Raw genomic sequence first — 22,429 nt, forward strand, 5'->3', positions numbered from 1 at the left:
TCTGTCTCTATCTCTCTCTGTCTCTCTATCGTCTCTTCTCTGTCTCTCTCTCTCTTCTCTGTCTCTCTCTGTCTCTCTCTCTCTGTCTCTCTTCTCTCTGTCTCTCTCTCTCTCTCTGTCTCTCTCTCTCTCTGTCTCTCTCTCTGTCTTCTCTCTGTGTGTCTCTCTCTCTGTCTCTCTCTCTCTGTCTCTCTCTCTCTGTCTCTTCTGTCTCTCTCTCTCTCTCTCTCTCTCTCTCTGAGCGGGCCATGACAGAAAGTTCGGAGGGGTCAGCTGACCCTCTGACCCCCTGGCTGCGCCACTGACTGTACCAGCACGATCAACTCCTTTGTAAGACACAATGAAAACAGCTAGCAAAAGAAAATAGCCCTACTATTACTGTTCGGTTTGAACGGGTTGCCGCCAAGACTTACTGTATCACGCACCGGTGCCATGGTCGGTGACGCGGGCGGGGCGGGGTGCGGCGGTCCGGTATAAAGTAACCGGCTCGTCTCGTATCGCCACCAGACGCTCCAGTCGCTCACAACCAGCTCCGCCATGAAGACATTCATTGTAGCAGCCCTGGTGGCCACCGCCGCCGCCAGCGGTATCAGCCCCATCCTGTCCGGCACCGGCGCCCTGGCCGTGCCCGCGCTGGCTGGCCGTGGCCTTGGCTACGGCAAGGCCGTCGGCTACGGCAAGGCCGTCGCCGTCGACTACGCCGAGCCGCGGCCGTACCAGTACCAGTACGCCATCGATGACCCCAACTACGGACCGATGGCCGCCAAACAGGAGGTGTCGGACGGTGCCGGTAACGTGCAGGGCTCGTACTCCGTCAACCTGCCCGACGGCCGCACCCAGATCGTCAAGTACGTCGCCGACGGATACAGCGGCTTCAACGCCGAGGTCAGCTACGAGGGCTACGCCCAGCACCCGCAGGTGGCTCGCGGCTACGGCATTGGAGGCATCGGTGTGGGCGCCGTGAAGAAGGTCGCCGCTGTGCGTCCTCTGATCGCCACAAAGCGCGTGAGCCTGCTGGGAGGCGGCATCAGCACCGGAGCCGGCCTGGGCCTGCTCGGCGGAAAGAGGATCGGCGCCATTGGTGCCGGAGCCGGCCTGGGCCTGGTGGGCAGGCCCATCGGCGTGGCCAAGACCGGGCTGGGCCTTGTGGGCCGTCCCATTGGACTCAACACACTGGCGTACGGCCACTAATGTTCAGACAGACGGGCCCACTCCAGGGTCGTTGTGTTACTCCTTATTCTTATTTATTGACTCAGTACGGCACAGCGTCTAAGACAGTGTGAAATATGATGTCTTGCGCAGCAATCTAAACCTCAGCATGCAACCTGAGTGAATGTTTTATGTGTGTGTTTGCCCGTTTTGAGTATGTTTGCGCGTTGCACGCTGCTTGTTCAATACATTTATGATATATAATTTTTGCCTTCTATTCGTGAGCTGTATATTATGGTGCATTTTTGCTAACGACCTATGTCTTCACGTGCCAGAGTTCGTAAAATGGTTCAATTCGCCGATGACACCCAAATCTGGACTACCGGTACAAAGCAGGATTTACCGGAGCTTGTGAACCGAATTGGAACTGCTTTACAATGCATGTTTGATTGGTTTTGCGATCATAGTATGAGAGTAAATGAGGCAAAAACAGGATTCTTGGTCAGTGGCGTAGCCAGAATTCAGGGAAAGGGGGGGCCATGGTGCTCGAGGGGGCGACTTTTCCCTTGAGAGGGGCGCCATTGTGAGCGAGTGACAGGGGGTCAGTCTAAAATGTAACGTCATATATTCATGCACAGTGGCGTATACAGGGGAGGGCCATGGGGGCCATGGCCCCCCCTTTCCGCCCAGCCGCCCAAATGGCGCCCCAATTAGCGCCGACTAGGCTGATGCCGTTTTACAGAGAGAACATGAATTAAAAAGTGATGTGCAGGCAGGGATCGAACTCAATATCTCTTTGGGGGTGCCTGGAAGTGGACACCTAAATGTTCTCCAGGGCACCCCCAAATACGACCTGAGCCCCCAAATGTTGAAGGACGCCCCTCCGGATACCAGAATATTCCGAACCCCCGGAATCGATGGCGCCCCTGAAGAGCCGCTGGCACCCACCTGAACGGAACAGTCGCCCCATTAAAGCTTGATGGCGCCCCTCTAGAGCACCCAGCGCCCCTCTAAAGTTCACAGCTGCCCCAATCGACCCATCCAAGATCGATGGCGCGCCCTGAAACCACTGGCGCCCCTCTAAAGCACCCGCATTCTTCTCAAGATCACAGTCGCCCTATCCGAGATCAATAGCGCCCTCAAGAGCCACTAGCGTCCCACCCCCCTTGAGACTGAAGTCGTCCCGCTTGAGACTTAAGTCGCCCCATTCAAGCCCAATTCAAGCCCATCCAGAGCGTCCGGCGCGCTTCTGAAGATCGCGCCCATCTAAACGAAGGTTACAGCTGCCCCACCTTAAGATCGTTGGCAACCCTCTGAAACCAATGGCGCCCTTCTAGACTACCCGGCACCCCTCTGAAAATCACATCCGCCCCATCCGAGACAACGCCCCTGGAGACTACAGTCGGCCCACCCAAGCTCAAGCCCCTCCAGGGCCTCCCTCCAGCGCCCTGCTGAAGGCAACAGTGGCCCCATCCACGCCCAATGGCGCTCCTCAACGCCGTTCTGAAGATCACAGTCGCCCCATCAATCCGAGGTCGCTGGCGCCCCTCAAGAGCCACTGGCGCCTACCTGAACCGCGAAACTGAATGGAGACTTCGGTCGCCCCGCCCCATTCAAGATTGATAGGCCCCCCCGAAACCACTGACGCATAGGCAATTATTGGACATGGGGCTTTCTCATCGACACCAAGGGCCCTTTTCAAGATGCAGCAGCCAGGCTTAGATCATTTGTAAGGTTAGGTCGAACTTGTCGAAGGTCAGGTCACCAGCGACAACCGAAAATCAAATTTCGCCGATGTTGACATTTTTCGACAAAGCGGCGCATGTCAGGATTCAGAAAGAGATTGAGCTACAGCGCCGCAGCAAAGCGCATATTCGATAGCTCTTTTTATGCTCTCTCTTATTGATTATCTCAGATTTGACATAAGGTAAACGTTTTAGCCTCAAAATATACTTTTCGCGGAGGACGTTTATCTGTAATACCTCTTGGCTCAGACCTGCACGAGATTAGTTTATCCAGCATCGTGTTCTATTTTTCGAGACAGACCAGTCAAATGAACTAGAATTTGACATTAAAAGGGCATTTGAGAATTTGACCTAAGGTAAAGGTCATCACCTAACCGGGAAAGGTCATACTGCATATTAGTCGATCCATATTTTCGAGAAGGAAAATAATTATATAGGGTGTTTCATTGGTCTATCATATCTCTATCAAAAGTTATTGCCCAAAATCTACTGGAGACCTTTCATGACCTGAGATGACCTCAGTAACATAAAAGTGGTCACATCACGAGTGACATTTACCGATTAAATGTGTCATATTTACCTGAATCCCGATGTTTGAGGTTGTTTTCGTTCAGAAGAAGAGCATTTCAATTGCCTCCCATTTATCTGCGCCGTGCTGGCAGGGGGGGGGGGGGTTCCGCCCCCTTAGGATTTTTCGCGAATATCTCAAAAACGGCGTCACGTAGCACCGCTGTTTTTGATACACCTGTTCATACATCTTTTCTACACAGCTTGTGAAAATTTCAGATCAGGGTCGTTCAAGGTCAGGTCACCAGGGCACGTCAAGTGGCCTTACCTAAAAAAAGTTTAAAGGCCCGCTATAGCTACAACGACCTGAACGATCACTTTTGAAACTTTCAGAGATTGATAAGACTAACAATATGTATAAAATGCTCATCTCGGACTTTTTATTTCTGTGACCTAAGGTCAGGTCAATTTTGGGACCTCAAGTCAGTGGGAGAAAAGTGAAATGTGCCTCTTTTGGACGAATGTCGTTTTAAAACCCTCCAAACATCGGTTCATAGGTAAACATGACACACTGAATCAGAAAAATGCACCTGTTAACCTTTTGTGTGCCCTTGAGGTCATCTCAGGTCATAAACGGTCACCAGCAGTTTTTTGGCTATAACTTTTGATAGAGACGTGCTAGAGCGGTGAAAACACGTCAGATGTGGTCAGCTCGACGATACGGATCGACTGATATGCAGCATGGCCCCATCCGGTCAGGTCATGACCTTGACGTGCGGTCAAATTTTCAAAATGACCTTTCAAGGTCAACGTATAGTTCATTCGACGCGTTTCGACGAGAGGAACACGTTCCGCGGCGCTGTAGCTCTATTGATTCCCGAGTTAGCCGTTGGCAGTTTCCAAAATTGTTGAAATGGACTAAATTTTACCTTTGATGACCTCTGGTGACCTGACCTTTGACCTGACCTAAGCATTGAAACTAAGTCTTTCCGTCATTATTTTTGACGCTCTTTCGATTTCCCCTTACTGGGTGTCGCTACGTGGCCCAGGAGCCGAGTTAGAGGGGGGACTTGAAAACGCCCCCCCCCCCAGCACGACACGGAAAGCACAGGCCACCAGCACGGCGCGGGTTAACTAATAGATAATAGAGAGATCGCAAAATTGACCTGGCCATCTCAATGTAGATATTTGGTCTGAGGATTACGCAAGGAAGGCGAATGTTCGGTGAGATCAGCAGGTTTCTATGGCGCTTTTAAAGTCGACCATGCACACTCACATCATCAAAAGTCGTCTTCTATACTACGCCGGCCGAAGACATTCTTAACCTTCGTGCCACTTTATGGGACAGTCTCACGCCTCACCCATCTGGCACTCATGCAGTCATGAGTGTCTGAGATTCTAAGCACGGCCACCTCGGTCGACCAGAGGCTGCAGTCCACAGGTCACTTTGGATCAGTGAGTGAACTTGTATGTTTTTTTTTTTTTTTGCAAAGAGTAAAGATTGTGCCTATCGATCAACGTATATTTTACCGTTTCGAATTCGCATGGATGTGTGTTTTGAGATAGCATGTCCGTAGCCTGAGCTCGTTTCCTATATCGTGCTAAATACGAGTATGCATAAAGATCAAGGCTTTTGATAAAAAAACACCGGGCTGCACATTGCAATAATAGGATTTTATGAAAAATCAGCGAAACCTGGTTCTTATACTCGTATTTTGCAACACCTAGTAACACCAACACCAAATGTCCCTCCAGAGCCTGGCAACAGCGCCCACAGGCGCTTTGTTAGGGTCAGGTCCCAAGACATTTTTCCCTAATGAGACAATGACTCGACCTCAAATCACTCGTTGTATCGTTATGATCGTGCCAGAGGCACATGGTATATGACTGAGTGCAATCAAAATATACTTAGCATGCTGCAAAAATACCTACCATTCCAATTTCACCCTCATTGGTGACGGTGTACCAACTTTGGTGACTTGGTGACCTGAGGTGAGTTATACTGAACTCTTTTTTTTCAAAAAACTGCAGCAAAAAATGCGTCAGAGTATACCTATAGCAAAATCAGGGCACTTAATTTTTAGGAGTTTCTATTTTTCATACAGGAGATGCCGTCACCGTTATTTTGACGCGATCGACAAAAAGGAGAGTTTCATGTAGTCCGCTCCCCTCCACCGTTTTCCATGACCGAGAGTGTGAAAATTAAATGTTATCGCCTGCCCGTCACATATCAGCCCGTTTTACGATGGAACATCGGACACCTATCATATCCGCGGTTGAACAGCTTTGTATTAGATGAAATTTTAATGCCTATAGTTTACTATAGTCTAACAAACCTAAGAAAACACGGATTTAAAGTGCAACTGCCAGTGATGCCAGTGCCTTAACCCGCGCATGACTGGGGGGGGGGGGGCTCTACAGAGCCCCTCCCGTTTTTCGGCAATATCTTCTAAACCGTTTGACGGATCAACACGAAAGAAACTTGCGGTACCTTCAGCGGCATCAATTTGACACCTTGTGTTAAACTTTCAGCTTTCTAGAACAACAGTTTGGCCGTAAATAACGTCAGCTTAACGTCATGTCGGCCCTTTTTGATGCATAATATTGAATTACGGCAAACGCTCTCAAGAGCTCAGTTTTAAAGCTAGATCCAAGTTCTTTGCATGAGTGGACTACAAATATAAGTAGCTATCAACTGCTATCTCGAAATTTCGAAATTTTTAACATTTTGAAACACGTGCATTTTGAACTACGGCAAATATATTTTTGATTTTTCAAAAACTTTTTGATTTTTCGCTAAAATCGGAATATATGTGATAGGACACACAATTATAAGCTACTCTAGCATGTTTTAGCCCAATATCTTCACAAATAGCCAAGTTATTTGCATTATTGTCAAAATTTTACAATTATATACTATTCGAAACCATTTTTTGTACGTTTTTGACCTTGTACAGCAATATAAATGAAAACATCGTGTTCCTTAGCTCACACTGCATTGAAAAATTTCATTTTGAAAATTTGACCTTTTCTAACCTGAAAGTGACCTGACCTCCGGTAAATTCAGCTGAAAATGACCTCAAATAACACAGACGACTGTAGATATATTGGACAGGTATGTAGTAAAGAGCAAGTAGCATACGAATATATTCAAGAAGCAATTACATATAAATAAGCGGACCGGTTTCGTCTATCCAAAAGTTCTTCAGCGCCTTTTCAAAAACGTATAACAAGAAAACTAGCACAATGACAATCGTTTCAAATAAAATCTGATTCAGTTAGAAAATAATAAGCATTGCTGAGCAGGGCACCTACTACCTAAAAACACTCACAATCTACCATCATATTTCGGTGGTTATGCTCGTACACCAAACATCAACGCTCGATACATCAGTAAATGCCTAAAAGTTAAACATATTTGACGGTGTATAGAAATATATTTCGGAATAAGCGGACGAAACCGGTCCGCTTATTTATATGTAATTGCTTCTTTAATATATTCGTATGCTACTTGCTCTTTACCAGACACAGACGACATTGTGTTTGAAATCTTCGAGTAAAACGGACTATAAAACATGCGTCACGTGACCGATACATGATATACAATTTTTCTGACCTAGGAGGACCTGGTCTTGACCTGAAAAATTCGAAGCAAAAGTTCGGTACCCTCAGGGTATCTAAGGCATATATCAAGGAGTGCGTAAACCAAAAACGAGCCTGATCAGACTTGCCAGCCGGCGGTCACAGCCTAAATTGTGAACAAGCAAAAAAGCTGATAATTTTTACATTGACCTGACCTGTGACGTCATCGGTGACCTCGAGGTCAATGAAAATAGGTTTCGCTCGACAGTTTTTCCAGAGCTATCAGATGCCGTTTGAACTTTGACGATCGGTCCAGTAGTTTTGGAGATAGGAGGGGGCTCTGGAGAGCCCCCCCCCCTCAGTCACTCCGTTATGGAAAATACACCAGTCATGCGCAGTTTAAAATTGCCTTAAAAATATCCGTTAATATTTTTCTCAAAGCTTCTCACAAAAATTTTATCCGAGCTTCAGTGATCAAAACACGTGCAAAGTGATTCATGAGATTTAACTCTGTTCTTTCTTAGGTTTGTCAGGCTATAACTAGTAATTCAATCTGTCGAATTCAAATAGTTAGGTATATCTTCGATTGCTTTGCCACTTTGTTTTCAAATTAAATCAAAAAGGTGTCGAAGCTCCGCCACGAGAAGGGGCTATAATTGCCTGCATCCCTGTCCCAGCTAAATTTTTGTAGCAGTACGATCAACTCCTTTGTAAGATACAATGATAACAGCTAGCAAAAGAAAATAGCCCTACTATTACTGTTCGGTTTGAACGGGTTGCCGCCAAGACTTACTGTATCACGCACCGGTGCCATGGTCGGTGACGCGGGCGGGGCGGGGTGCGGCGGTCCGGTATAAAGTAACCGGCTCGTCTCGTATCGCCACCAGACGCTCCAGTCGCTCACAACCAGCTCCGCCATGAAGACATTCATTGTAGCAGCCCTGGTGGCCACCGCCGCCGCCAGCGGTATCAGCCCCATCCTGTCCGGCACCGGCGCCCTGGCCGTGCCCGCGCTGGCTGGCCGTGGCCTTGGCTACGGCAAGGCCGTCGGCTACGGCAAGGCCGTCGCCGTCGACTACGCCGAGCCGCGGCCGTACCAGTACCAGTACGCCATCGATGACCCCAACTACGGACCGATGGCCGCCAAACAGGAGGTGTCGGACGGTGCCGGTAACGTGCAGGGCTCGTACTCCGTCAACCTGCCCGACGGCCGCACCCAGATCGTCAAGTACGTCGCCGACGGATACAGCGGCTTCAACGCCGAGGTCAGCTACGAGGGCTACGCCCAGCACCCGCAGGTGGCTCGCGGCTACGGCATTGGAGGCATCGGTGTGGGCGCCGTGAAGAAGGTCGCCGCTGTGCGTCCTCTGATCGCCACAAAGCGCGTGAGCCTGCTGGGAGGCGGCATCAGCACCGGAGCCGGCCTGGGCCTGCTCGGCGGAAAGAGGATCGGCGCCATTGGTGCCGGAGCCGGCCTGGGCCTGGTGGGCAGGCCCATCGGCGTGGCCAAGACCGGGCTGGGTCTTGTGGGCCGTCCCATTGGACTCAACACACTGGCGTACGGCCACTAATGTTCAGACAGACGGGCCCACTCCAGGGTCGCTGTGTTACTCCTTATTCTTATTTATTGACTCAGTACGGCACAGCGTCTAAGACGGTGTGAAATATGAGGTCAATCTAATCCTCAGTATGCGCCCTGCGTGAATGTTTTATGTGTGTGTTTGTCCGTTTGAGTATGTTTGCGCGTTTGCACGTTGTTTTTTCAATACATTTATGATATATGTTTTGCCTTATATTCGTATGGGTACAGGGCTTCGGGTTTTCCGGAAGTTAGTCGACAGGCACCAGCAATGTTTTGCGCCAATGTTCTTCTTCTTTTTTAGCAGCCTAGCATTTAACTTCGACATTAGCCGTTTCTACGACGGGCTATCTGGTGAATGCAGCTATCTGCGCCAAATCTCTTTTACAATAAATACCTATCTTCGTATCATGAATTTATTTCAGTATTATATCGAAAACAATGTCTGATAATTTGAAAAATGAGGTATTTAAGCAGCTGTCTAGCACAAACCGACAAATTCTAAAGAAACATCTAAACCTGATTTGACCAAATCTGCACCAAAGCTGCATAATAGCCGTTTTTACGACGGCCATCTGGTACATATTTGGTGCACATCTGGTACAGATTAGGTGCAGATTTGGTCAAATCAGGTTCAGTGTGTCTCTTAGCAGCTATTAGCTAGGGTTGCACTAATTGCTTATATGCCTGCTTTGTCATATTATCTGAGAGCATCATCGGTTAACCCTCGCCCGTATTGGTGTTTTTCCAGCCGCGAACGTATAAGGGGGGGGGGGGGTCCGTTGGACCCCTCTTGCCGTTTCACCCCTGATCGAGCTAGAGCTTCGCGGAAAAAAAACGAGCGTGCTGCCCGTGACGAGAGGAAGCCGATGATACCCAATTTTAAGGTCCTAGGTCATTGGTTGACCTTCCAGGTCAGGCCAATGACCCAAAAGTCGAGAAAATCGGGACCTGTTAGAACGTCGTAAAGCGTGGCTGCTATGGGGTTTTTCGGGGTGCTGATCACAAATATCATGTTAGTTTTGATCATAGATGATGTCTTAATGCGTTTAGGTCAGGTCGGGTCAGGTCAGGTCAGGTCAACCAGTAGGGGTTCTGTCAGGTATTCGTAGTAGGTGTCAACGGCCTCTGACAGCTTCGTAACATGTTACGAAGGCACCAAAACTACTTCGTAAATGTTCGTATGGTTGCTAAATTCGAATTCAGCTCCAAAAACTGGCCTAGAAACATGTAAAACTCGAAAAAGTGAACCGAGGTCATCAAAGGTCAATGACATGACCTGACCTTCAGGTGACCTTGACACCCACTCTAGTGCCTGGGGGCAACATCATATCACATGTTTAAACGCTTGAAACCACGGAAAGACTGCAAACGCACGGCTAATGCGAGCCGACATACGCCGAATCGCGATTCCGGCCAAGCATGGTCTCGAAAAGTAGGTCACAGGTCAAAGGTCATTTGGCTCAGGATCATGAAATTTTCAGGCGGGGTGTAAAATTGAATAACAGGAGGGTACTGAAAGTTTCGTCGCGATCGGCCGCTTTTTACGCGAGTTATTCGCAAAAAAACCAAGGGGGGGTCCGTTCGACCCCCCCCCCTATACGGGCGAGGGTTAAAGCACTGAAATAAATTTATAAAATGAAGATATTTGCTGTTAAAGAAATTAGGTGCAGATTTGGTCAAATCAGGTGCATTCGCCGGATAGCCCGTCGTGAAAACGGCTAATCTAAACCAAGTTTGTACCAGCTGCTCCTTGTGAAAACGCCTAGTTATTGTGCATGGACACTACATTCAATCAAATTCGCACAGTGTCTCTGTTGTCAAATGCATTAGGGGTCGATCCAACATGACCCCACAGACAAATTTACCCCTGGCCAGTGACCATGGATCAGGCGTGATAGTTTTAGGTCACAATTTCGGTAAAGCCAACACCTTACTGTGCTGTGCAGTATTAGGTATCTTGGTGTGACTGATGTGACAATCGTCCATTTAATGTTTGTATTGATGTAAGTAAGATATTTAGGGAATAATGCTCACCCAAACATGGATTTTAATATCGTCATTTATGCATTGAAAAGTCAGTGCAAACCGAAGCTTGCAAACGTAGTTTCTTGGTAGTATCGAGCGAAGCATGTTATACCTACACAATACTTATCTTGAAAATGGATAGCGGTGTTTATTTGAAACATCGAATAATGCATATAAATGTCACTTGTTCAGGACATTTATATGCAGGACATGGTCTTTCAGGTTCAGGAAAGACCGCGCCAGCCATGGTGGAGGTGTCGTCTGTGCCGTCCGATCCAGCCTGCGTCCAGTTCGACGCGCAGACCTGGAACCTGACTGCGAGCTGCTGGCTGTCCAGATAGGCGACAGAAAGAAGGTGATAGCGGCGACATGCTACCGTCCCCCAGAGGCCGACGGCGACATCGGCAAGATCATGGACTTCGTTGCGAGGGTTCGGGAAGCCGGGCGGCCGCTGATACTCGTGGGTGACTTCAACCTCCCCGAGATACAGTGGCCGCCGCGGCGGGAGCCGGTGCTACTCAGGAGAACGGCCCGAGCCATCCAGTTTGTAGATGGCGCTAGTGAGCACGGCCTGGACCAGACGGTATCGGCTCCAACTCGCGGTGACGCTGTTCTGGAACTGGCTCTAACCTGTGGAATGGGGGCGGTGTCTTCTGTGCGTGAGGGGACGTTCGACTCTGATCATCGAGAGGTGATCACCAGTGTGTCGGTGAACGCTCGCCTGTTCTCCAAGGTGTCTCGCTCTGTGGCGTTCAACTATAAAGCTGCAGATTTTGACGGCCTGCGCCGCGCACTGAACTGCCTGCCATGGAGCGACTTACGAGATTTGGACGTCGACTCTGCCACTGAGAAATTCTACGACCTTGTCAATGCGGCTATTGCAGACTACGTGCCCACAAAGGCCATAAAAGTGGGCGGGTGGCTACCCACGACGCTCCTGTTGTTACCAGGTGGCTACCTGAGCCTTTGTGTTATTGAAGCTATTGAAGCAAAACAGTTCGTAAAAACGGCTTCTTTACTTTTTGCCCTCTAGAGACTAAACCTTGACGTGGGGTCAACTATGAGGACACATTACGGATCGAGCGTTAAAAGGGTTATCGAATGCGATTTCCCGCAGCGCTGTAGCTCTACTGGTTCCCAAGTTATGCACCGGATTTTCGAAGAATGTTGAAGTAAGCTGTAAGTAAGTTGAAGTAAGATAAGCAAGTAATAGCCTTTGGCTCATTGTATAATTGACAAAAGAAATGGAAAAGAATATATGTGCGATATTTCGTGTTCGACACTTTTTCTTGCACTCATGAAAAAGTGTCGCACATATATTCTTTTCCATTTCTTTTGTCATTTTAAATATGGAATTGTTGTACTGGGACATGGTAAATATTCAGAAACGAATTATTCGACACCAGTAATATGTATATGATCGGTAGCTTTCGGGGGCTGCTGCCTCCTTCATCAGCCTGCTTTTTAAATGCATTAGAACACAAGACAATACGTTTCAAACATGTCTACCAAAAAGTAAACCGCCACGAGTAAAAGTTGTAACGGTACGTCTCAAGCATAGATGCACAACAGTTTGATACATGATAACAAATAATAACACATAATTAAGTCGCCATCGTCCGTAATATCCGTAATAAAACATTCGACATTAATCGTGATCCGTGGTCGTAACAATCGAGTTCGCACAATCGGGGTCATGACACATTAATCGATGGTAATCGTTATAGGATCGTAATCGTTACATACTCGTAGGCGCACAAGCTTGCATAAATTATAGGCGTGTATAGGCGTGTATAGGCGTGTAAAAAATATAGGCGTGTGGCTATCCGAGCGAATTTATGCAAGCTTGTGCGCCTACGAGTATGTAACGATTACGATCCTATAACGATTACCATCGATTAATGTGTCATGACCCCGATTGTGCGAACTCGATTGTTACGACCACGGATCACGATTAATGTCGAATGTTTTATTACGGATATTACGGACGATGGCGACTTAATTATGTGTTATTATTTGTTATCATGTATCAAACTGTTGTGCATCTATGCTTGAGACGTACCGTTACAACTTTTACTCGTGGCGGTTTACTTTTTGGTAGACATGTTTGAAACGTATTGTCTTGTGTTCTAATGCATTTAAAAAGCAGGCTGATGAAGGAGGCAGCAGCCCCCGAAAGCTACCGATCATATACATATTACTGGTGTCGAATAATTCGTTTCTGAACATTTCTTTTGTCAATTACACAATGAGCCAAAGGCTATTACTTGCTTATCTTTTAATCATAATGGGGCTCAACACAATTTTCAAGGAAACCCTCAATATCATTCAACAAGAAGTAAGCAACATTTTACCTTTGATGGCCTCTGGTGACCGGACCTTTGGCCTGACCTAAAGATGACCGAAATGTTTCGTCTTGCTTTTTGACGTTCTTTCGAATGCCACTCAACCCTCGCCGGTATTGGTGTCTTGCCAGCAGCAAAGGTAGCGGGGGGAGGGGGCCCGTTGGATCCCGCCTTGCCGTTTGGCCCCTGATCGAGCTAGAGCTTTGCGGTATAAACGAACGTGTTGCCCGTGACAAGAGGAAGCCGATGATACCTAATTTTTAAGGTCCAAGGTCATTGGTTGACATTCCGGGTCAGAACAATGACCCAAACGAAGGTAAAGTCGGGACCTGTTAGAACGTCGTTGAGTGAGAATATTACTTTTTTAGGGTTGCTGATCACGAATATCCTGTTAGTTTTGATGTTAGGCGGCACGGGCGGACATCGATAGCAGCGCCTCTATCGGTCACTAGGGAAAGCTGGGCTGTAGGCGACGAAATACCGGCTGAGTTGTCACACGTTGAATAGGTTTATAGACATCAGTCTTGTGAAGAAGTTGACTTTTTGCCTTCAATATTTCTACAGGCAATTTTAGAAGTGTCTTCACATAGATTACAAAACCGTTTAGATTATTGTATTAACTTCAAGCCTTCCCTATTGTTCTTGACGGATGCGGGAACTATTTCTAATTAGTGTTTCTAGCTAAGTAAAAGAACACATTGTGCAAACGATGAAAAAAGCATAAATGGAAGATATTAAATGCAATTTTCTCTAACAATTTATGGTAAATTCTCTACACATCAAGGAAAAGGCGCATGCTAACTGATAATTTAAAGTTCTTGGGGCCAGTTGTTTTCTTCTTTTCTTACGTCGCCCCAATGGCCGCGAATACACTTGTGATAACGCCTATCATGATGTCTTCATCCTCTTAGGCCAGGTCAGGTCAGGTCAGATCAACCAATAGCGGTCCTGCCAGGTATTCGCAGTACCATAGACTACTACATATCTGGACTGGACACGAAATTTCGCCGATTACCATAAGGGTACTGCAGGCGGTGGATGACGGATGTTAATTGCATTTATCACGTGCTGCAATAATGAGTATTTTACTTATAGAATCTCAAACATTCCAAATTTCAACATATTGTTTTCGTTGAGCTTTGTCGGAATTGTAGTTTATACATCTTAATACCAAGTTGGTTTAATGTGGATCATTGTAATATTATTTTTTTGGTGATTTCCCCTTTCTGTACAATCGTTCAACAACACAATGAATTCATAACTTGTGGTTGTATACAGTATGGAAGCTGTTCAACAATGCCAAGATATTGTGCAGTTGCTAACTGTCGTTCAGGACACAAGCCGACGATATGGGACAGGGAAAACAATAAGCTTACCCCACGATTAAGCGTTTTTCGATTCCCCGGAAATAAAGCAAGCAAGAGAAAATGGGCTGAAGCCATTGGACGGAACGTGGAAAACCTGAACGGGGTCAACTGTGGCATATGCGAAAAGCATTTCCGTCCTCATGATTTTCGTGTGGGTGCTAACAGACGCGGCAAGGATCGGAAACGGCGACTTCTGAAGAAAGATGCTGTGCCGTTTGTGGAACTCGCAACAGGCCGCTCAACACCTCGTCCGACGAAATTTGCAGACCCATCGGCACGACGACTCCGACAGGAACAAGAGGCCGAAAACCGGACACAGGCATTCTTTGCTGACGACCAGATACAGAACCTTGCTGATCTCTGTCAGAAACTAAAAAAGGAGCACCTGCCCGTGGGCTTCAGGTATGTTTATCAATGGAATTGATGTTTTGCATAGGCGTAGGAACGTCACGAAAAGTGGGGGGGGGGCAGACCCCGGTCAGGGACACTTCGATCTCAGTTTGTGGGAACCCCAACCCCCCTAAGAAAAATTTGAGGGCAGTTTTGAACTCCTCTCGTCTTGCTGAATCGTTTGCTGCCTTTATTTTTGTATTTTGAGCAACATTAAATAATGTAGCATGAAAACTTGGCCGCAAAGTGGGGGGCATGGCCCCCTGGCCCCCCTGTTCCTACGCCTATAGTGTTTTGTAATATGTATTTAATTTTTTAGGTATGATAAATGATAATGATATTATGCCCAACTATGTTGAATAGGTACTTAACGGGAGTGACGGATAGATTAATACGATTTAACCCACCAATTACATATTTGATATAGGTAACTGTTTCGTTGCAACGTCTTGAAAAACTGATACTACTGAAAAATAAGTACCTTCATATGCGGAATAAGGCTTCTGATCATACAACATAAAAGGTACCTAGGTACCTAACTGAAATATTCACAAATAGTAATTACCATTCTACAATAATTGATTATATAAAAACAAATATGTTGAAATACAATCGAATACGTAAAACAAAAGAAATATGATTTGCTATAAGTGCGCAAAAGATACAACATATTGTGGTGGGCGGTTGCAGTGTCGGCAAATAGATGCTTGAATATCGTCTAATGAATTTTCTTTTTCAGGGTGGCCGAAGTCAACGTTGAAGACGTGACAGTGATCAGCATAAGAAAGGAGGAAGTTACAGAACCGGCTGGCATGCCCGTTATAACCCACAACATCACCATATACGACGACCTTCGCTTCAAGCTGCACTGCCAAGGAACTGATGTTTCGGTCAAGACAGTCTCTGATATCTGCTGCGTGCCTGGAGCGTTTTCATCAGTGTCAGAAGTGCTGAACGTGATTGCACGTCTGAAGAGTGTCACTGTGACAGTTGCTGCTCGTCTGTCGGCAGCCGCGACGCTCCTCGACACAATCGCCGAGTCCAGCGATGGCGATGTCTGCCCAGTAGTCTCCTTCTGCGCTGAACAACTGCGACTAGTCGCGAAGCCGGCGAACAACAGACGGTGCTCTCAGGAGCTTCTGGGGAACGCAGTGATTTGGGAGAGAATGAGTCCCAAATTGTACAGCACACTTCAACAGTCGCCCTTGCTCTGCCTTCCGCACTCAAAAACGCTCCGTCGACTTACATCTGCACTGCAGGTTAGCGCCGGACTCGACAGCACGACAATGGCGTACCTCCGTATGCGAGTTGAAAAGTTGGCGCCACGAGAGCGGCTTATCAATATGGCTATGGATGAAGTCTACTGCGCCCAGACGATGGAGCTGGCCGGCGGGCGGCTGTTTGGCGAGCAAGATGGAGCTATCGCCAAGACTCTGTTCTGTGTCCATGTGAACTCTGTCGCAGGAACATACCAGGACATGATATGCATGCAGCCAGTCCCTCACGTCAAAACATCCGACATCAATGACATCTTCAACAAAACGCTGAAGGGGCTGACCGAGCTAGGACTCACTGTGGTGTCGGTAACAACTGACAACCACCGCACGAATCAAGCGTGGCACAGGTCACTCGGCACGGACGGTCACCACCCGGAATACGTGATAAATCCATACTCTGATGATGAGGAGAAGATTTTCACGCTGTACGATACAGTGCACGTATTTAAGAACCTCTATTATGGTATGATGAGGAACAAATCACTCCGTCTTCCGCCTCTCCCTGGTTCAGAAGACCAGCGCGACCTAGAAGTCAGCTTCGATCACTTGAAGAGGATCCATGAGATGGAGTATGGCAACCCGGCCAAGCTTGCGTACAAGCTTACGGACAGAGTCTTGAATCCATCAGTTCTGGAGCGTGTCAGTGTGAAGTTGGCAGCGGCAGCCACGGACCAAACAACGACTGCGGCCCTACGGTACTTCGCTGAACACCGGCCTGACTGTGCAGGTTTCGCCGACACTGCAGCTCTCCTTGAATTCATCAGACGGTGGTTTGATGCATGTAACGTTAAGTCGGCGTACGCAGCGCAACGACTGAACGACAAGAGCCGCATCGCACTGCGAGCTGCATGTGACGACAGCGAGAAGTCACTTGGCTTCATCGCGAGCTTTGGTGACTACATGCGTGCCGTTCTCGACAGCGGTGCTCCGATGACAAAGGACACTTGTATGGCGGTGTTTTATACCTCAAGGGGTCTTGTCGCCCTGGCACGGTACCTTCTGTCAACATATCCAGATCGGCTAGAGTACGTTCTCACGGGGAAAATTCAGTCGGATCAGATTGAAGGTCGTTTTGGGCACCTGAGGAAGCTCGCCGGTGGGAACTATTGGGCAAGCGTGCGCCAGTTCTGGGAAAATGAAGCCATCATCCGCACAACAGGGCTGGTTTGGTGGTCGGGCTTCACCGTGGCCGAAATCGCTTCAAGAATGGACATTCCAAGACAGGAGAAAGGGGAGGAAGACAGCGAGACGGTACGCCATCTGTCAACACTGATCACAGCAAGCGACATCGAAGACGACCTCGATGACACAACCGAGGCTGCGCTCGGCTACATAGCCGGCTACCTCGCGCGCGCAGTCACCAAAGACAACAAGTGCGATTCCTGCGCAGATCTGCTGATCGACAGACGCTCTCCACCACTGGAGGTTCGCTTGGCGGACAACCTGGATCAGACGTCGTTGCTCAGCAATACTTTCATCGGCCTGTTAGATCGAGGGAAGCTGATACGACCCACTTCCACTGCAATCGACATCGCTTCCAGAATCTGCTGTGTTTGGAGGACTCTCGTCAAAGAGCAGAGCAGCAGGCAGCGTCTGTTCGGCAGCAACCTGCCGCGAGCAGTCTTCGTGAATGTGGTGAGTGAAGTCATCACATCGGCCGAGAACGTGACTGTCTCAGACATCAGCTGTGAAGGAGGCCACTGTCTTGCAACTGTAGTATCGCGTATGGCAGGCTCCCTATTCAATTTGTTCGCCAGCAACATGGTCAGGGACGCCAACAGCCGTCTACACGGAAAATGGAAGCGTTCCACAGACCCCGGCGCCAGTACCAGTAAGGAGAGATGCTCTAGGGAAGACCAGAAGCGCCGCAAGTTAAGTGGGAGTAAGAAGACTTAGGACCAGCTCGGCTCCACTGCATCTGCAGGCGCTGACTGACAGCGTTATCTAGTGGCCGATATTTAAGTTACCTTTGTGCACCGGCACAGTATGCCTTCAGGCGCTGACTCACAGTGCCATCTAGTGGCCAGTATGTACGTTACATTTGTGCGCCGGCACAGTATGGCTCAGCGCGACCCGGGTCAAACGTATATACGCCCGCCGCCAGTTCTCCGTGTTTTGTCCTGTTAGTTTCTGGAGCTGGAAGAGTGACATCGCAGGAGCGTCACAGTTCCAATAGTGTATCATTGTGATCAATTTCTGTGATAATTGTGGCTTGCATTCATTGTATTACGATTCATTGTGATGTGCGAATTATCATAAACAAGCAACCACTATCTGCGAGTTTCCTTGGCCCTGTTCATGAACCCTGCGGCCGCTGCGGCCAGCCGCAGGCTCTAAGCTCCGCCCATTTTTGAAACGTCATCACCCACTCGACCGCAATCGCGTTCCATGAACACGTCTGCTGCCGAAATAGTTTCCGATAATTGCGCGCTTGAGACGATTACTAATCAATAGTTTCCACGCGCTTCTTTTATCTGTGTATTCCATTCCTGTGATGAAAAGGGCGTTTCTCAAGGCCGTCTGGTGTTAATTGTATTTTTGTAAGTGGGTCACATAAATGATTTGGCATTCTTTTCATTAAATCGTAGCACAAAAAACTGAAGTCTAAAATTAAATCTCATATTAAAGCATTAATCTAATTTTTAGGTATCATGGCATGCAACACCGGACGGAATGATTTTGTTTACAACATCGTCTCCATGGCAACACAGCCTACATTTTGACTCCGTGCGCCAAGTTCAGTGCTATTACTTTCTTGCGGCTCGGCGGTCGCTGGATTGCGGCCGCAGAGATCGCAGCGGCCGCAGCAAGGTGACGTCATACATTCGTCATACTGCATGAGCCCCGCCCCTTTTTGTGACGTAACAACCCGGCTGGCCGCAGCGACCGCAGCGGCCGCAGCGACCGCCGGGGTTCATGAACAGGGCCCTTGTCAACGAAGATGGCAGAAGCGACAAAATGATGACTAATAGCAGACCATCACGTAGCACGCGCAGCACTCTCTCCACTGACCTCTAAGCTGCCAAATGAGCATCAGTAAGCAGGGCGAAGTTCACGCGGTTATAACCATGGGATGGGATCAAATATGCGACCTGTTCATTATAATATATCCATTATGAAAGGCAATCAAATTTAACACATAAAACTCCATTGGTACCCTTATGGTAATCGGCGAAATTTCGTGTCCAGTCCAGATATGTAGTAGTCTATGGCAGTACCTAGGTGTCAACGGCCTCTGACAGCTGCGTAGCATGTTACGCACCAAAACTACCTCGTAAATGTTCAAATGGTTGCTAAATTCGAAATTAGCACCAAAAACTAGATTAGAAACAAGTAAAACTCGCGAAAAGTGAAACGAGGTCATCAAAAGTCAATGACCTGACCTGACCTCTGGGTCACCTTGACAGCTGACACCCACCATAAAGCATGGGACCAGCATCATATCACATGTTTGTACGCGTGAAAGTTGAAACCACGAAAGAACTGCAAGCGCGCGGCTAATGCGAGCCGACATACGCCGAATCGCAATGCCGGCCAAACATGATCTAGATAAACAGATCACAGGTCAAAGGTCATTTGGGTCAGGGTAATGAAATCTTAAGAGTAGGTGTAGAATTGATTAACCTGAGGGCACTGAAAGTTTCGTCGCAATCGGCCACTGTTTACGCCAATTATTTGCGAAAAACCGAGGGGATCCATTCGACCGCCCCCTCGCCCACGTCGTATCGTGGCCCAGGAGCCGAGTTTAGACGAGGGGTGTTCAGACGGACTACCCCCCCCCCCCCCTCCCCCGGCCCGGCTCGGTTGGCGCCGAGCACCGGGCCGGCTCGGCGCGGGCTAGAAACTAGAAAGTCCTTTTGTATGATTTCCGACAGCAGTGTTTTAGTCAGACATAAAATGTCAATCTGTTTTGATTCCTGGAAAGCGTTGATTTGTTCCAATTTCGCAGTCATCGACCATATTATGTTCAGATGGCAGATGATCATTTTGGGACGGACCAGAACCCCGGCCGTCCGCGTCTGCTCCGTTGACAGCCGTGTTGGACGGCGCAGAGTCCTGTTGTTAGCGGACGGTCGGAGTGGACGCTCTACACGGCGGGTAGGTCCACAGCGTCTGGAGCGGTCAGCTGGTCACCATTCGCTCTCCCTTGGCACGGCGGGTGGGCCGGCGCGCCGACCCACGCGCACCCGCGTCCCTGTCGCCTCGGAAGTGCCCGGAATGTTGACTTTAGCCGCCGGCGGCGTCCCCCTGACCGTTGGGCCTCCCTCCAGTGGCTCCGGTTGTCATGGTTACTGGTAGGGGAGACGACGGATTCTAGAAGCTACTTCGCGCGGTACCATGCGTAGGAAATAAATTAGTTTGAATAAAATTGTGCAGAACTTGCGGTAGAAATGTAGAAAAAACGCATAGGTATCCTATAATCACCTACTGCAAAAATAATTACGAGCGAGCGAGCGCAGCGAGCGAAGCGAAGTCTTTTCAATATAACGGAAAAATCTCAGTATGAGCGGCCCGGCCCGGCCCGGCCTGTAACGCTTTTGAGAGGCTTATATCTCAGCAACCGCTGGACCGATTGGCCTGCGGTCTTTTTTGCTGGGTAGCCCCATCCCTTCTACCCCGTAATTGACTACTTTTGATACATCTCAGTGACCGTCGTGGCACGTGCCACGTGAAAAGTCAAGGGTGTTCAAGCAGTTTTGCAAAAGTAGTGATTTTGAGAGGCTCATATCTCAGCAGCGGCTAGAGCGATTGTCTTGCGGTAATTTTTATAGGGTAGCTGCATCCCTTCTACCAAAGGTTGGATACTCTTGATCTATGTGAGTGACCCCCACTGCGCGTGCAAAATACAGCAATAAGAGGTGCCAAATTTGTTCCCATTTCAGTAACTCGGTAATTACTGGGGCGATTTCGCTGAAACTTGGCATACAGGTAGGCACCCACCAGGCGACGCATTCCCATGTGTTGCGGTTAGGGTGCTACTGCACGTGCGCACGTGCAGGGGGCGTTTCCAGATCTCGAGAACGGCTGGGCCGATTGCGCTCAAATTTGGTACACGGTTGGGGACCGGTTAGTAGGGTGCCGTGCAAAAGTCATTTTGGACCCCGTTTGCACGTGCGCACGTGCAGAATGCCGCTTCCAGATCTCAGGAACGGCTGGGCCGATTGCGTTCAAATTTGGCACACCGCTAGCGACCGGTTAGAAGGGTGCTTTGCACAAGCCCGTTGGAAGTACCCTCTCGCCCTTCCGCACGTGCAGGGCTCACTATCTCGCTCGCTCGTTCTTCGCCCAAAAGACGTTTTACTGGTTATTATGTTGCTAAAATTAAGTTCTTAGCATGGTATGGAAACTTCGGTTGGTATAATTAGGTACATAGGTAGGTCTAAGTTGAAGTGGCAGGCACCTCAATTGTATTCGACACATTATGTCTCCTCTCAATGAATTTACTTAAACACTCACCTGGTTTCCTGGACAACAATGAGCATGAGCCTCTCCTGAAGCAAATCCAGATCCAGCAACCCGCGTCACTAGCAGTCAAAATATTAGGATTTTTCTGTGCACCAATTGATGATGCCTCTTCGAATTCACGCCATAAAACTGCAGACCTTCCATGGTTTCGCAAGATCTGGAAGGCCGCACTTTTATTTTCGCTCGTTGCATAGTCATACTTCAACTTTGGCGTCCACTCCTTGCACTTATTTGCACATATCCAACGTCTCACTCTCAAATGTTCCACGGCACATATCAGCACATATACGCAACACCAAAGAGAAAGTCAGGGAAGACGCTAAAGGATTAGACGGTGACCGCCTGTAGTTTCAAACCCTTCCAAACAGCTGACGCCAGACTGGCCTCAGTCCGCCAATCAGACGCTGGCTACCTCGCTGTCGGCGGTTCCCATTGGCCGCTCCCCCTTGGCTCTCGGTGGCTACCAGGGTGGCTACCCCGTGGCCGGAAGGTTGGGGTAATGCATTTTCCCAGCTCTATTTCTCTGTTACTTGCTCGAAGATTGCCACAAAAAGAGCAACGAAACGAATGACAAATCCCTGCTTTAGTGTTGTTTTGGATGCAAAGTCGTTTATAAATGCAAAAATATAGACTCCAAATTTACCACAAACTGATCGTATGATGAACAGATTTTGGTTTCGCATATCTAAGTCCAAGTACTTGTACTTCCTTGCTACCTAGATGTGTAAATGTTCGTGGCAGGAAAGTTGCCGAGCGTGCTACCTGAGACCGGCGCTATCTCAGGTAGCACACGACATCACTTTTCACTAAATTTGTTGACTGTGCACCTTTCTTTTGAAGATATGAAAAAATGCTTGCTTTTTTACAGAGATAAGGAAATCAATGTTTGCTCTATATTCTAGCAAGATTTGTTGCTCTTTTCTGAAATGGCTTTGCCTTGAGTGGTTACCTGGCTTGTCAGTGAGAGACTTGAATTGGTTACCCACGGGTGTGG

The 22,429-nt window shown here is 48.2% G+C and overlaps 2 protein-coding genes across 2 annotated transcripts; both read left to right on the forward strand.

The window, feature by feature from the left end:
* Nucleotides 1-507: 507 nt before the first annotated feature.
* LOC122375903 (elastin-like) lies at nucleotides 508-8,554 on the forward strand (the record flags this gene model as incomplete). Its single annotated transcript, XM_043355479.1, has 2 exons — nucleotides 508-1,146; nucleotides 7,871-8,554. Coding segments are annotated over 2 exons (1,323 nt in total), but the record flags the coding sequence as incomplete, so codon positions are not given.
* Nucleotides 8,555-14,047: 5,493 nt separating this feature from the next.
* On the forward strand, nucleotides 14,048-18,242 carry LOC122375906. The gene is made up of 2 exons (XM_043355483.1): nucleotides 14,048-14,704; nucleotides 15,432-18,242. Exons 1-2 carry the CDS (start codon nucleotides 14,232-14,234, stop codon nucleotides 17,863-17,865), a joined length of 2,907 nt encoding a protein of 968 aa, XP_043211418.1. The 5' UTR covers nucleotides 14,048-14,231; the 3' UTR covers nucleotides 17,866-18,242.
* The last annotated feature ends 4,187 nt before the right edge of the window (nucleotides 18,243-22,429 follow it).

Source organism: Amphibalanus amphitrite, unplaced genomic scaffold (assembly GCF_019059575.1).
Source record: "Amphibalanus amphitrite isolate SeventyFive unplaced genomic scaffold, NRLGWU_Aamphi_draft 001953F_arrow, whole genome shotgun sequence".
NCBI classification, from domain to species: domain Eukaryota; kingdom Metazoa; phylum Arthropoda; class Thecostraca; order Balanomorpha; family Balanidae; genus Amphibalanus; species Amphibalanus amphitrite.